Raw genomic sequence first — 15,674 nt, forward strand, 5'->3', positions numbered from 1 at the left:
TAGAGAGATCACAATTCGAGATAAAAGATTTGAGTCAGATTTCAACGCGATATCACTCGATCACGATAGCAGCCAACTCCTATAAATAAAAGAGCCACCTGACTCAAAAATCACACCTAAAATTACACCAAATTTTCAAATGTCTTCCCTAGTCCCCTTAGGAATTTTCGAGTACAGCGAAGCGCTGCCGTCGTCCAGCCAGAGAAGTAGGAATTCCGAAATTCCTGTGCAAGCAGTCCTAGTTTTTCACGTTTTTCTCAAGAATTTCAGGTAAGTGGGCTGTTTTAAATTTCGGTTTTATGCATATTAAATTTTCGGTTTTTGGTTTAAAAATGCGATCGAGTACCATCGTTTTGTCTTTACGTTTTTACGAAAGTTGGTATGTTTTTTATTGACACTGTGAGAATTCCCTGAAAATTGGTGGAATTCCAACATATGGCCCCTAACGGTGAGATAGAACTGTTTTATGGCCTCGCCCCCTTAGAGGATTAAAACTTAGGGACTGATATCAGTAAACCATGAAAGGTGAAAAAATCGCAGTGTTGTTGTGTTATGAATATGATGTTACGATTATGAAAAGCATGCTATGTTATGATTCGAAATTGTTATAAAATGTTATGTGGTATTCAAATTCCCCCACCTGCTGAGTATTCCCAAAATACTCACCCCTTACAATCTTCCCCAGATAAATCCGAAGAACAGGTTGAAGAAGAAGAATCTGAACAATTTTGGGGATGGTGAAGTTTGTGATTTAGTTTAGTTACGTTATTTTTTGGAATTTTAGTACTTTAAATTTTATGTTAGACGCTTCCGCAAATTTATTTTATTCAGTTGTAAAGACTTTGGTTTTTTTGAGATTATGATTAATAAACTGGTATTTCGGTTTATACTGTGCTACGAGGCTGGTTGTTTTTAATTGTGTGATTGATAAACAACGTCGATGTCGACTAACCCCGGTCTCGGGACGTGACATTTAAGTGGTATCAGAGCCGCCAGGTTCATAATCCAAGTGGGAAAAAAAATCAAAAAATCGAGTTTCAAAAAAAAAATTCGGAAAATTTTCGGCCAAACAAGGCCTTAGCGCGCGCCGCCGCGTTTCCTCCGATTCCGGCCGTTTCCGGTACCTTTTCTTCGATCGGCGCCCAGTTCCAGAATCGTCTCGACGAACCGAACAAAAGCCCTTAAACAATTTCAGATTTTGCGTTCGGATGCAACGGGAATTTCAGATCTACGGATTTGGCGTATGAACCCTATCCCGAAAATTATTTTGCCCAATTACCCTACCAATCGTACTCCGATTTTCAAATAATTTGACCCAAACAATCTATGATCCATGGGTAACTTTCCCCAAGAATCAATTTTGGGATCGGATCAACCAATCAGAAACGCCCAATTTCAAGTGAGTCAACCGATTTCTTGCGACTTCTGGCCAAATTAAGTAGCTTTCCGACCGATTCAGGCCGTGCCACCACCGGTTCCGTGATCCTGACTCCTTCGCCGACAAATTCCTTTGCTCCGACCATACTTCGGCGAGTCAACCCGGCGAGTCAACTTGGCCGAGTCAACGAGTCAACCCGCCAACATTATCCTTCTATTTTTGGAAATTTTCGAAAAATTTAATTATTTTTATATATTAGACTCTATATGACCTTGATATTTTATTATGTCCTATTTTTTTGATATTCTGAGCATTTCATTTTTATTGTTTCCAGGAAATGGAGAGATATCGGATTAGAGTGTTTTAGTGAACCGTTCTTAGTAGTTAATTTCCATTGTCGCTACGTTTTTTTATTCAGTACATTCATTTTATTAGATTGGTCAAATACTTTTAATTCATTTGGATTGGTCATGTTTATTTATTTTCCTGCTTGAGAAATCAATAAAATATTTTATTGGTTCCATTGATTTCAATTTACTTCTACGCAATCTATTGCATAAATCCTACTCGTACAAATTCTTAGAACTTGCGATTATAGGAAATGGCCGGCAGACCCCCAAGACAGAACCACAACCCGCGTTACGCTAATATCAACCGTGAAGGCGGACAGGAGAACGAGCAAGGAAATGGACCCCCGCCGGCAGTCAACTTAAGCCAAGTTGATCTTATGGCCATAGCCACTATTGTGGCGACAACACTGCAAGGGTTGGGAAATCAGAACGCCAATCAGCCACCACCACCTCCACCACCAAATGGAATCAAGTTCCACTATGAATCACTCCGCAAGAACAGATGTCCAACCTTCATTGGAGCTGCTGACCCTGAAGTTAGCCAGAGCTGGCTAAAAAGTATAGAGACTCAACATCGCCTATTGGAAGTTCCTGAGGCACTGAAAGTGGACGTGGCTGTGCCGTTCCTGGAAGATAAAGCAGGAAAATGGTGGGAAGCAATCTCGCCAGCCATGACAGCTGTAGGACCAATGACTTGGCAGCGATTCCGAGAAGCCTTTCTGAAACAGTATTATCCAGCCGAGGTCAGACTGCAGAAACTAAGTGAGTTTGAAAACCTCACTCAAACTTCGGATATGTCGGTTGTGGAATACACCTCCCAGTTCAATTCCCTTGGATCTTATGCTCCGGCAATCATGGCGGACGAAGTTTTGAAATTGCACCGCTTCAAGAAGGGATTGAACAGCAAGATCCAATCAGCACTAGCAGTCTACCAACCCGCGAATTTTTCAGATCTTATGGGTGCAGCTATCCGAGCTGAAACTGACATCCAGCGTAGAGAGAAGGAATTCAAAAACAAAAGGCCTATGAATAATCAGTCCTCACGCAGCGATCAGACTTTCAAGAAGCCTAACCAGTCCGGTGAACCATCCAAAGGGCCTTCGCCTACCTCAAGCTACCAGGATATTAAGCCTTGCCCAACTTGTCACTTACGACACCTGGGAGAATGCCGAAGAAACAGTGGTGTGTGCTTCGGATGTGGGAAAGCGGGATACCGAATTGCCGAATGTCCTACTGCCGCCAACCAGGTAGCCGGGCCCAACAAAGGAACTTGGCCAAATTCAGGAGCTAACCCCCACAAGCCAAAGGAAGGCAAGCCTAACGCTAGGGTCTTTGCTATGACTCAAGAAGAGGCCGAAGACACCAATGAAGTCGTTTCACGTACCATCCTAATTCAAAAAAGTGCCTGATTATGCGTTATTTGATTGTGGTGCTACGCATTCCTTGGTATCTAAGAGATTTGCTAAGAAACTAAGACTTAAGCCGAATCACTAGCTGAAACTTTCGAATAACCACACCGAAAGAGAAGCCACGTGGGAGCTAGAAGAAAGGATGATTGACCAATACTCGTACATCTTCGGAGACCAAGCCAACCCAAGTTTCGAGGACGAAACTTTCCATAAGGAAGGAGGGATGTAAAACCCGGAATTTTGAAGTATCGTGATCTCATCAGAATAATATTAGACTAATAATTTGATGGTGTAATCTTAGATATTAATATTTAAATCATTCATAATATAAGATATTTTTAAGTTATCAATCTAAGGATTTATTAAGAAATTTCGAATATTCCCAGGTCAATGTCTAAGATTTGAATTGATATTGAGATATCGGGATAAAGATCAAACGAAGGATAATAAAATCCCTAGAAATTCGAATTCCATGGTGTATATATTTGATAATTTCGAAATTGAGGGATAAAAGATTTAGAGTTTGAATTTATATCACGGATAGATAGATCACAATTCAAGATAAAAGATTTGAGTTATATTTCAACGCGATATCACTTGATCACGATAGCAGCCAACTCCTATAAATAAGAGAGCCACCTGACTCAAAAATCACACCTAAAATTACACCAAATTTTCGAAAGTCTCCCCTAGTCCCCTTAGGAATTTTCGAGTACAGCGAAGCGCTGCCGCCATCCAGCCAGAGAAGTAGGAATTCCGAAATTCCTGTGCAAGCAATCCTAGTTTTTCACGTTTTTCTCAAGAATTTAAGGTAAGTGGGCTGTTTTAAATTTCGATTTTATGCATATTAAATTTTCGGTTTTTGGTTTAAAAATGCGGTCCAGTATCGTCGTTTTGTCTATACGTTTTTACGAAAGTTGGTACGTTTTTTATTGACACTGTGAAAATTCCCTGAAAATGGGTGGAATTCCAATATATGGCCCCTAACGGTGGGATAGAACTGTTTTATGGCCTCGCCCCCTTAGAGGATTAAAACTTAGGGACTGATATTAGTAAACCATGAAAGGTGAAAAAATCGCAGTGTTATTGTGTTATGAATATGATGTTACGATTATGAAAAGCATGCTATGTTATGATTCGAAATTGTTATAAAATGTTATGTGGTATTCAAATTACCCCACTTGCTGAGTATTCCCAAAATACTCACCCCTTACAATCTTCCCCAGATAAATCCGAAGAACAGGTTGAAGAAGAAGAATCTGAACAATTTTGGGGATGGTGAAGTTTGTGATTTAGTTTAGTTACGTTATTTTTTGGAATTTTAGTACTTTCAATTTTATGTTAGACGCTTCCGCAAATTTATTTTATTCAGTTGTAAGGACTTTGGTTTTTTTGAGATTATGATTAATAAACTGGTATTTCGGTTTATACTGTGCTACGAGGCTGGTTGTTTTTAATTGTGTGATTGATAAACAACGCCGATGTCGACTAACCCCGGTCTCGGGGCGTAACATGCATTTTCTATTTAAAACCATACACCCTCAAACTCTAACCCTAAACCTAGTGCACAACCACCCCTCCCCATCTTTGCAGCAGAATTTTTGAAAATTTTCAGTAGTGCCACTCAGTTTCCTCCATAGCTTTCAAGAAAAGCTTCTTCCCCGCCTCTCCCGTGCAAGTCCCACGCACGTATCATCAAGATTTTGTTCATTTAATCGATAAGGCACGCCATGTATCTCATTTCTCATCATTCACATCATATTTATGCTGCTATGTGTGTGTTGGTTGAGTGCGTGAGTCTTGCATGTGTAATGCTTCTTCATGCATCGATTGTCATGATTTCACAAATGGTTGCATATAACTCACGTTTTTATGAACATTGTGCAAGGGGGCTGTCTAGGGGTTGCTAAGGGACTGCTCATGTCGAGGTATATGTTGTCTAAGGGCTGGAGTCGAGTAGGGCTCGTGATTTTTGCATTGGCCGAGGGGTGCGTCTTGATTGATTGAATCAGGTACGGCTAGATCGGACATTTTGTAGGCGTCGGCTATACAAGGGTCGAGGAACAGACCCTGGTGGGGCTGAGTCGTGGTTATGGGGGCTAGAACATGGCTGGAGTTATAGGATAAGTTGATCAAGTGTGGGTGATCCAAGTAGGGTCGCGGGTAGGGGTTTCCTTGGTGGCTCGCGGCTGTTGGGCTGATGCAGTGTGCATGGGACTGAGTCTTTGGGATGGTTAGGTCCAATAGGGTCCAAACTTGGTCTAGGGAGGGCTGCTCCTCGAGGTTTAGGTCTAGGGTTGACAAGACGACGAGTTGTGCGACTAGGGTTTTGGGTCGTCTGTGCGATGATATTCCAGTAGATCTTGGATTTTGTTCCGTGGGTCTTAGTGGGCTGTAACGTGTGGTTTTAGGTCTTGTTGGGTAGCGTTGAGTCATGGTACGAGTTGAGAAAATTGTGGTTAAATTTTGGGTCGATTTGGATTAAAATCGAGACCCCGGTCTATGTTTTGAAACAAATCGATTAGATTTTAAAACGGGCTCGAGTTTATGTCTAAGAAATACTTTTAAATATGTTTTGAGGTGTTTTAAGGAGTTTGGTAACCTTCGGGTCGACATTGTGAGGTCCAGGGGTAAAATGGTAATTTTGGGTTTCTAGGGGCAAAATGGTCATTTTGCGCGCTCTGAGCACAAATTTATCATGTTTTTAAAGGTTTTTTTTTTTATCACGAGCATTATTTTTATGAAATTATAAAAATATGTTGCATGCTTGATTTTAAGGAAAAATTTACGTATATACATTTTTATAAATGATGAATATGATGATATGTTTTGAAAGATGGGAGTTGGTTGTGACTAATACGATGACCTGTTAATAAGTTGATATGTAAGGCCAATGCTCAGTGGATGGGTTATACTGTCGCTAATATCCCCGCCGCTGGGTACCGCGGTTATACGTAGATGAATCCATCGCCTAATACGATGATACGAAAGTCACAGTTGATGAACGAAATTCAAATTAAGAAAACGAACATGTTTATGTTGATATGACGTTATATATTATGTAAATGATTATGCTTTGACAGATTATGATTATGCATACGACTTTTTAAGTTCATGAAATGTAGATTACGGTATTTTTCACTATTGCATGTTATTTATATTTATTTGTTATAGTGGTGCAGGCGTGTTGAGTCTTTAGACTCACTAGGTGTGAATGATACAGGTGAGCATGTTGATGAGGAGGCAGGAGGTGTCAAATTTTGAATAGGCAAGGCTGGGTGTGCGCACATGACCTGAGAACCATATTTTCCACACATCACGTTTTATGTGTTTAGCGTGGACATGAACATTTTATTACACTTGGTTTTGACATGGCGTTTGTTATCAGGATTTGTACTTGATTTACTTCTACGTACTTTTATGATGGTTGAGTCGGCAAATTTTAAACTGCAGTATTTTATTTTTTATTTGATTACGGTTATTTTTAAATGACGTATTTTTCAGCATTATTGCACGTATGCATAGTTTTAAGAATTTCGAAAAATTGGGCTTGTAAAAAAAAATTAATAGCTTTTAAATTTCTAGACGCTACATAATAGTCACAGGTTTCCCATTCTTTCTCGAATGGCTCGAGATATATTGACAGTTCCAATTTCCACCGTTGCTTCAGAAACTGCATTTAGCACCGGAGGGCGTGTACTTGATACATTTAGGAGTTCTTTATCGCCCAAAGTAGTTCGATTTTTCATTTGTGCTCAAGTCTGGTTTCGATGTGATTCAAAACCAATTAATGTGGAGAAAGATTTGTGTGATGTTGAAATGATTTACAAAGGTATTTTAATTTAATTTGATTTATTTTAGATCTATCTCAACATTTCGATATACTAACATTTTATTTATTTTTGTTTATTTTGCAAAGTTGACAAAATTGGGTGTTGATACGTCTATTATTGATGTTTGATTATCATAATTAATTCAATGATAGAGGTGAAAAAAAATGTTATCAATTTAAGATTGGAAGTTTATGCATGTCAATCTTATTATTTTTTATATTATAGATTTTGTTTCCTGCATTGATGAAAAACATAAATTATTGGTACACTTTATTATTTTTAATGATGTTCATTATTTTGTTAATAAATTTTACATCTTTATGTAGGTGATGAAACATTCCAGATGATATTTTGAAATCGGGTAATGAATGTAACGTACGAAAAATCAACCTACGTAAACCACATGCATGTAAAACTATTTTAATTGCTTAATTTCTTTATTTAATTGAATTTAAATGCTAGCATGATATTTTTTATATGATTAAATGATAACATGGCATGATTAGTATTACATGTAATTAAGGATTTTACCCGAATATTCGATAATAGTTAGGGAAAAGGAAACCGAGGACGACCAAAACAAGAATATTTATTTTTCATTAAATAATGGCAAGGCTTTCTAATATGATTAAAAATGATTTAATTTTTCAAAAATGTTTGAGTTCGAATTATTTTACGAGTCGAGCTCGATTTTCCTTGGAAGCCGATTTTGGACAAACAAGGAGTTTTAAAAGATCAAAAATATTATTTTATGGAAACTAATTTTATAAACTTTTAGTATTTAATTAATTAAGTGTTATTGGGCTCAATTTAATCAATTTAAGTAGGCCCAATTACCCTTAAGAATGCAAGCCCAAAACCAAAGCCCATTTTAACTTGCTAATTAAATTAAAAATAAAGTCCTAGGTCTACTAAACCTCACAATTCCCTACCACCACCACTCGTAAACAAACCACACACACAATTCATAATTTCAAAATTTTGGAGGAGAATAAAAGCTTGTGGTCTTCGTCGTCCGGTCGTCTAACGTCGCACCTTGTCGAAGATCATATATTCGAGCATTATAAACGCAAATGCATGTTTTCTAAACCATTTTAAACATCATACGAATCATAATATGTGTGTTTTAATTGAATATGCATGAAAATACGTACGTCCGATTATTTTACGATATGATACGTATGTTCAACGTTGTACGATTTTACGCTTCTTTTAAAAGAATCGTTATGAACCCAATGGACACGCTGCAAAAACATGATAAAATATGATAAATTATGGCCAAAACATGATAAATGTTAAGAAGATTTAAGGCTGGAACAACCGAGGAATAAACCAAGTAGGGACCGTGAGTTGTTGGTTGTTCAAAATTCCAGAGGGTTCGGTTTTATGCATGGGCACATGTGGCTCGACCAGGTCTGGGGGTTTGGTTCTAAGGGACGTGGTCAATGTCAGGAAGGGTCCTAGCATGGCTAGGACCCCTTGCTCGAAACGTTGGATCGGAGGAGTCCCGTGGAGTAAGGACTCCTCGCGTGACTGTGTGGGTTTGGCAGCAGCAGAGAGGGGTTGCGGCTGGCCTGGACACGAGCCAAGCTGGTCCATCAGGGTCCTAGGATGATGGGCAGGGGTTGGTCCAGGGCATGGAGTAATGGGCTCGCTGTGGCTCGAGCCAAACGAGAGAAACGCGAGGGAACAAGTGACGCGTAGGCTGTTGTTGGTTGCTGGTGGCTTGCGCGTAGGGTTCAGGGCTTGGGCTGGTCTTGGTATGGTCTGGGCATAGTCCAAGGATGGTTAGGGTCAGGTGGGCTCGGTGGTGGCTTGGCTGGAAGAGTCCTAGTGTCACTAGGAGGCTTTGTGCATGAGTTGTAGCAGCGAGGGGACTTGGTGGTGCGCAGGATGAGAGTTGCGTGGGTTAGGGGTGGTTCGAGGGCTAGGGATAGGTGAGGTGGGGTCTGAGTGTGGTCTAGGCTTGGTGAGGTTCAGTGCTGGTAGATGGTTAGGAGGCTGTAAGGTTCCTAGAAGGAGTAGGAGTTCTAGTGCACCAAAACTCATGCACACACAAATGGGTCAAGGGCAGGAAGGTTTTCGAGGGTTTAAGGGGCTGTCCAGGGGCTTGGGCTTGGTAAGTAGGGTTCCTAAATGAGTTGGCTATGGTTTGGCTTGAAGTGGCTTAGGCGTGGCTCGAGTAAATTGGAGATGGCTCGGGTGATTCGATAATGTGTCAATTTCAAAAATTAAAAGGCTAAAATGGAACCATGAGTCCACGTGTGTGGTTCATGGCTCCCAAGGGTAGGATAAACAATAAAAAGGTTATATTTAAAATTTGGGAAGAAAATAATGAGTTTTGGATTTATCCGGGATTGAAACGCATCACGAATCGTTAATTAAATAATTAATTGAAACGCCTAGATTTAAGCTTAATAAAATTATGAAACATTATATTGAAGCTTAAATAATTATTTGGGAGAAGCTCATGTCATTAAAAGTAAGAAAAAGATGAATTCGAGAATTTTTACGTCCAGGGGCAAAACGGTAATTTTACACTTAAGAAAATACGCAAACGCTTGGCAACGTCCCGAAAGATCATAATGCTTGTAAATGATATTCTACGATTTAAAATTATGATTTTGATGATAATATGTATTTTATGATTTCTGGTAAAGCTGTGCAATTTATACTGTTTAAAATGCTATTTTTGGAAATTTGTGTTATTTTATGATTTTTTAAGAAAAAAAAAAATATTTTGAGGGATGTGAATTGACTGTGACATATGATATATGATTTGTGGGGGATCCTTTTATATTGAGGACGGTGAACTTACAATTTTGTGAGGATGTCGTGAGGGGAAAATGCCCTAGAGGGAGCTCATTTTCGTGAAAGGCCTCAGAGGGTGCCCATGTTTGGGAAAACACCCCAGAGTGAGCCCGTCAATAGGAGAAGGCCTCCGAGGAGCCCCCAAGATCGTATTTCCAATTGTGGAGCCTAGTGTCTACCCCCATGGGCCATGTAGAGTTGAAGACCGATCAGTCGACTGAAAGATAAAAACTAGTAACTTTCAAGGATCAAACTTCAGCTAAAATGATATATGATTGAAATCTTATGATAAAAATGATTTTATGATATATGATTCATGATGATGATTAAAGATATGATTAAATGATTTTTAAAATGTTTTATTTATGCTCAAACATTATTTTATATGATTTTTAAAGGGTTTATTTATGCTTAAAGTTATTTTAAAATGATTTTACTATTTATGATTTAATTATGCTTAAATGATTTATTTATGTTTAAAAGCTATTTTAAATAAAAGTATTATTTAAATGCATGTGATTGTATATATATTATTATTGAGTCTTTAGACTCACTAGATTTGTATTATGCAGGATTTGATGATTTATGGGAGACGGTGACGATTGAGTGGATCGAGTGCAGCAGTACACATCCTGGGACCTTTATGTTTTCACACTAGCTAGATAGATTTATGATTTAAAGATTATGTTAATGATTTTATTAGAGATATTCATTATACTTTATTTTGTTGTTATTTGATCTTCTAAGGTCGATTTAGGAGTTTTGTTAGTCGATGATTTATTATTTATTTTATGCACTTGAGATTTAAATTGTTAAATTATTATGATTGTTAGAAAGGATAAGTTATTTTATTTAGTATTTTCGAATTTATGATTTATGATTAGGAAAAAAAATATAAAAAACGAGGTCGTTTCAATGAAAACGTTGCTCTAAAAAATCGAGTAGCCGATCCGAACTACCCGAAACCCAAAATGTTCATTTCTATCTACATTCGTACAACATAAAATGTAAAGATCGATATACGGAAAAATTAGACGAGAATGAGTTCTAACTTCTAACCATTGATATTGAATTTGATACTGCAAATAACGAGACAGAAAATAGAGATATTATAAATATTTATGCAACTTATAAAATAATATACTTCTAAATAACTGCATTGATATAGGGGACCATGTATATTATTATTTATATATGTTTTCTAACCTTTATCGTAAGAATTTGAATTGATTGTAACTTATCTTGATTATATTTATATGAGATATTATAAATCCAATCTCAAAATATTGGTCATCTTGATCAAGATAATATTTTTTATTATCTTATTTTAAACATGATACATTCTACCACATTTATCTTAATGGGCTAAAGCTACAAATTTTTATAAACTACCAAAAGATTAATTGGGTCTAACCACTTAGCGAGGGGGCTAGGCTGGGCTTATGTAGGTAAGCCCCTGATTGGTATGTAAGTTTTCTTGATTTTAGTTTCGGTCCTTCAATTAATCAAATTTCGTTAGTTCACATCAACAATATTCAACATTATGTCAATAATATACCAAGAATTAAATTTGTATTAGCGAACCGAAATAAAAATTATGGCAACTTAGATAATTTTCCATTAACTTAGATAATTTTCCATTATATTTTGACTAAGCAACGTGAGATTTCGAATCACAGTATCGAGTCTTGAAATTGTGATAAAATGCATATTTATTACAAAGCTCATGGTTTTTTATTACACGAATAAATATATTTATACATATATACTCTTGACATATTAAGATAGTGTTTCCAAGTGTTTATTTTAAATATTTCTAAGTTTTTAGCCAGTGAAATGCTTTGACGCAAACACTACCTAGTTAGTTTATATTACTTATAATATTCATAGCATTTTCCCACAAGGCAGAGATCATTTTTCTTGGAAGTTGCAAGTCCTGGGGATACTTCCATGTCAACGTCTTCTTCCTTCATTCCATGGGGCAACTCCCAGTCAAATGAGTAGAGAAGATTGGCAAGTGCAAGCTCCACAGTTGCGATACCAAGATTCATTCCGGGACATCCTCTTCTACCCGATCCGAATGGGAGCAACCCGAAATCTTGCCCCTTGTAGTCGATGGTACTATTCAAGAATCGATCTGGCATGAATTCATTAGGGTTTTCCCAATATTCGGGATCTAAACCGATCGCATGAGTGTTCACATACACCATGGTTTTTGCTGGGATTTCGTACCCATCAATCGTGCACTTTTCTAAGGTTTCTCTTGGAACCGAGAGTGGAACTGGAGGAAACAATCTTAGTGTTTCTTTGATGATTGCTTTCAGATAAGGAAGCTTTTGGATATCATCTTCATCTACGTTACCTTTGGTTCCTACGACATTTCGGACTTCTTCTTGTGCTTTCTTCATTGTTTGGGGTTTCTTGATAAGAACCGTCATGGCCCAAACTATAGTTGATGCACTTGTATCTGTTCCCGCGACGAATACGTTCTGTAATAAAAATTAGATAAACATTGCAACCAATTAAGAATGTTGGAGAATCCTCATTTAAAGAGTTTGCATCAATGTAAAATAATAAAACAAAACGGTGTTATGGAACCGATAACTTGGAAATCGCAAGCTAGGAATAACAATAGAAAATTACAAATATCTTCCTATATGTTTCCATATTTTCGGTTTCACGCGTAAGTAATCAAAATTTGATCTAGCCCAATAACTTGGTCATTGTTTTCACGTTTAGTCATTTTCTATCGCAGCATGTTGACGTGATGATCAACATGTCAACAATATCTAAAGTCGTATAATTTATATGTAGCGTTACATCATCAATGTTTTGTGTCAATCTAGCATATGGCGAAAAAAGATTGTATATATGTGAAAAAAAAAGACCAAATTATTAAACTACGTTCATACTATCAAATAGTACGCTTAAATATATCATAAAACTGACAAAAAAATAATTAAAATGTGATTTTTAAATAACACGTGGATAGAAATTTAATAAATAATTACTTTATTCATCTCATAAATTATTGATTAAAACATTTCAACGTGCGTTATAAATACAATCTATGATTTATGTATTATCACATGTACGTCAGACACTTTTAATTATTGTATTTTTTTAAAAAAAATTATAATATAATTTAACGAATAAACTTAATTTATACAAACATTCTTTATAACATAAATAATAAAAATAAGTGAAAATTGGTTAAAGTACCAACAGTACTACTAGGTCATAAAATGAGTAGTGGGATAAATCTGGAATTATATGATATTCTGTTTAGGGATGTTATTGGACCGGATCAATTGAGAATCGGTCCTATCTAATCAGAACCAATTAAATAAATTTTAGTTCAGCCAGTTTGAATGAGGTCAAAAATTATATTTAATTTTTCTGGACATGGTGCAAGACATATTGAACATCACGTCAATGCTTTCAGATGTCATGTAAGTAATATTCAACGTCGTAACATCATTACCCGAAAAAAAATTGCAAGTTTTTCTAATAAACAACTAATTATTTACTTTCAGGATCTAAACGAAAAACTGGCCAAGTTATAGAATTATTTTTTTAAGTTTTTTGCTTTAATTACAAGAAAATAAGTCAATGGGTATTCGAAATATGGAAGCTAGGTTTAAAACACATACCATGAGAATTCCCTTGACATTTTCCCATTTAATAGGAACTGAAGCGGTTTGGTCTTGTTTCAGCTTAATCATCAAATCAAGAATGTCCCCTTTCATCGACTCCGGCCGATTTGGATCGAGATGATCTTCTACAAGTCCTTGATAAAAATCATCCAAAACCCTAAAATTCTTATCGAGTCTAGAACTCATCCCATTTAATTTGTCAATCCAACCCAATAAAGGGAAAAAATCTCCAAAATAGAAGGCTCCTGCTAATCCTTGACTTTCTTTAAAAACTTCATCAAACCTTCTTTCACCCAGTTCGTCGTAGTTTTTACCGAATCCAGCTCGACATATGATCCTATTAACTAAAAAGAATGCAGCGTGGCTCAAGTTTATCTCCTCAGATGAATCGGATTTCTTGATCATATCTTTGATCATGCGCGAAACTTCATCTTTTCGAATGGGATAGAACGAAACCACCTGTTTCGTACTGAACAGGTGGATTACGCTTAGTTTCCTCAGTTCCCTCCAAGTATCATTATAGTTTGAGAAAGTGATATCATGGCCATTGTAAGAATACTTTTGTAAGCCAATGAGTGTGGGCCTGCCTGCGAGTGTTAGGTCATTATTTTTGAAGGCTGTTTTGGCCACTCTCGCTGAAGAAATGACTATCGCGGGTCGAAAACCGAATCTCATCGACATGAGAGGGCCATACTTTTTCGCGAGTTTGTGGAGGTAGAGATGGGGATGCACGGGGTCGAATTCATGCAGGTTCCCAACCAGCGGGAGCCCTTTCGGACCTGGTGGGAGGCGAGAGATTTTATTGGGATATTTTGGTTTAAAGAAATAGAAAAGAAAAAATATTGAGAAAGATAGGAGAAGAAAAGGGATAATAATGATCATGTTTATAATTTGGGGTTTAGATTGGATTATGTTTTTATCTGTACTTCGTTTGATATTTATAATGGATGAGGGTCTGATTATTTGGAATTGACCTTTCAGGCATTGATTTTGATTTGTGACTATATAAATTTGTATATATTAGCGTGTACCCCTACAACTGATTTTTTTAAATAAAAAAAATGGAGACAAAGTCAATATTTATATAATAACTTTCGACATTAATTTTAAACATATTTGACATTTGTTTTAGCTTGTCATTATTTTTTGGTAGTTTGTTGTATTTTTGTAACAGTTTGTAATTAATTTTTGAAACAGGAATAATTTCGTAATTAGCTTGTAGAACAAGGGAAGTATCGCAATCTTTGTAGATTAGGTTTCTTGTGAGACAGTCTCAAAAATCTTTATCTGTGAGACGAGTTAACCATACCGATATTATAAAAAGTAATTCTCTTAGCATAAAAAGTAATTCTTTTTTATTGATGATTCAAATAAAATATTGATCTCACATAATACGATGCATAAGATCGTCTCATACAAGTTTTAGCCATATTTGTATTATAAAAAAGTGGTGACATGAGAATTGTGAAAAAGGCATCCCATGGACCGAACTTCCCGGTTTGGCACACCGTGCTTAGGGGTGAGAATGGGACATGACGAGACGGGGTGGGTTAGGAGAGTTTTCACCCTCATCTCTTCTCTCGAATTATATATGCACCTCATTCTAATCGAAAAATCCATATTCCCTCGTCAAATACTCATTGAGTTGGTAAAAAAAACGTCTTATATTTTCAAATCTGAAATACATAGTTGTTATTCTTCAATTTCATTGTATGTTGCTCCACGTACCCTTCATAAAAATTATTAATAAAAAAAATCCAATGACCTATATAAATATTAATGTTTCTTACACAATTTATATAATAACATTTATTATTATTATCGTTATGAATTTGGAGATGAGAATGGTATCATACTCGCCCCCAATCTGCAACCGGGATATGAAAAAATCCCTGAACCAGAACCTATACCCGGCGACACACTCCGAACTAGTTGCGTTTCGGGCTTTTGTAGTGATTTGGGTCCCCAAATTTGAGGAGAAAATTGTCATCCCTACATGTGCTCAATATATAGTATAAAGATGATAATATGTATTATTTTAATAAATTTTACCTGCAACGAAAACTGTAAATGTGTCATGAAAGTAGGTCTCATTGGTTGTTTGTGCAACGTCTACTAATTTAAAATGCTGCAAATTTTTTATTTTTATTTTTGTAAAGCTCAGATTTTCGAAAAATAAACACTTAAATATTTTGTATGCATGTAACTCTGCTGAAAAAACACGTCGTCTAAAAATA

General features: G+C 36.6%; 1 protein-coding gene across 1 annotated transcript; it reads right to left on the reverse strand.

The window, feature by feature from the left end:
• Window positions 1-11,457: 11,457 nt before the first annotated feature.
• On the reverse strand, window positions 11,458-14,338 carry LOC140811976 (cytochrome P450 83B1-like). The gene is made up of 2 exons (XM_073170119.1): window positions 13,435-14,338; window positions 11,458-12,270 (listed from the first exon to the last, which is right to left on the reverse strand). The coding sequence occupies exons 1-2, from the start codon at window positions 14,317-14,319 to the stop codon at window positions 11,653-11,655; spliced, it is 1,503 nt and encodes a 500-aa protein (XP_073026220.1). The 5' UTR covers window positions 14,320-14,338; the 3' UTR covers window positions 11,458-11,652.
• Window positions 14,339-15,674: the final 1,336 nt, after the last annotated feature.

The sequence above is a fragment of the Primulina eburnea genome, chromosome 1 (genome assembly GCF_022965805.1).
Source record: "Primulina eburnea isolate SZY01 chromosome 1, ASM2296580v1, whole genome shotgun sequence".
NCBI classification, from domain to species: domain Eukaryota; kingdom Viridiplantae; phylum Streptophyta; class Magnoliopsida; order Lamiales; family Gesneriaceae; genus Primulina; species Primulina eburnea.

Excerpts from the sequence above, each read along its gene's own strand:
- LOC140811976 (XM_073170119.1), bottom strand. The coding sequence starts at position 14,319 with ATGATCATTATTATCCCTTTTCTTCTCCTATCTTTCTCAATATTTTTT. Across the intron at positions 12,271-13,434 it reads ATGTCAAGGGAATTCTCATG|AACGTATTCGTCGCGGGAAC; the intron begins GTATGTGTTTTA and ends TTTTTATTACAG.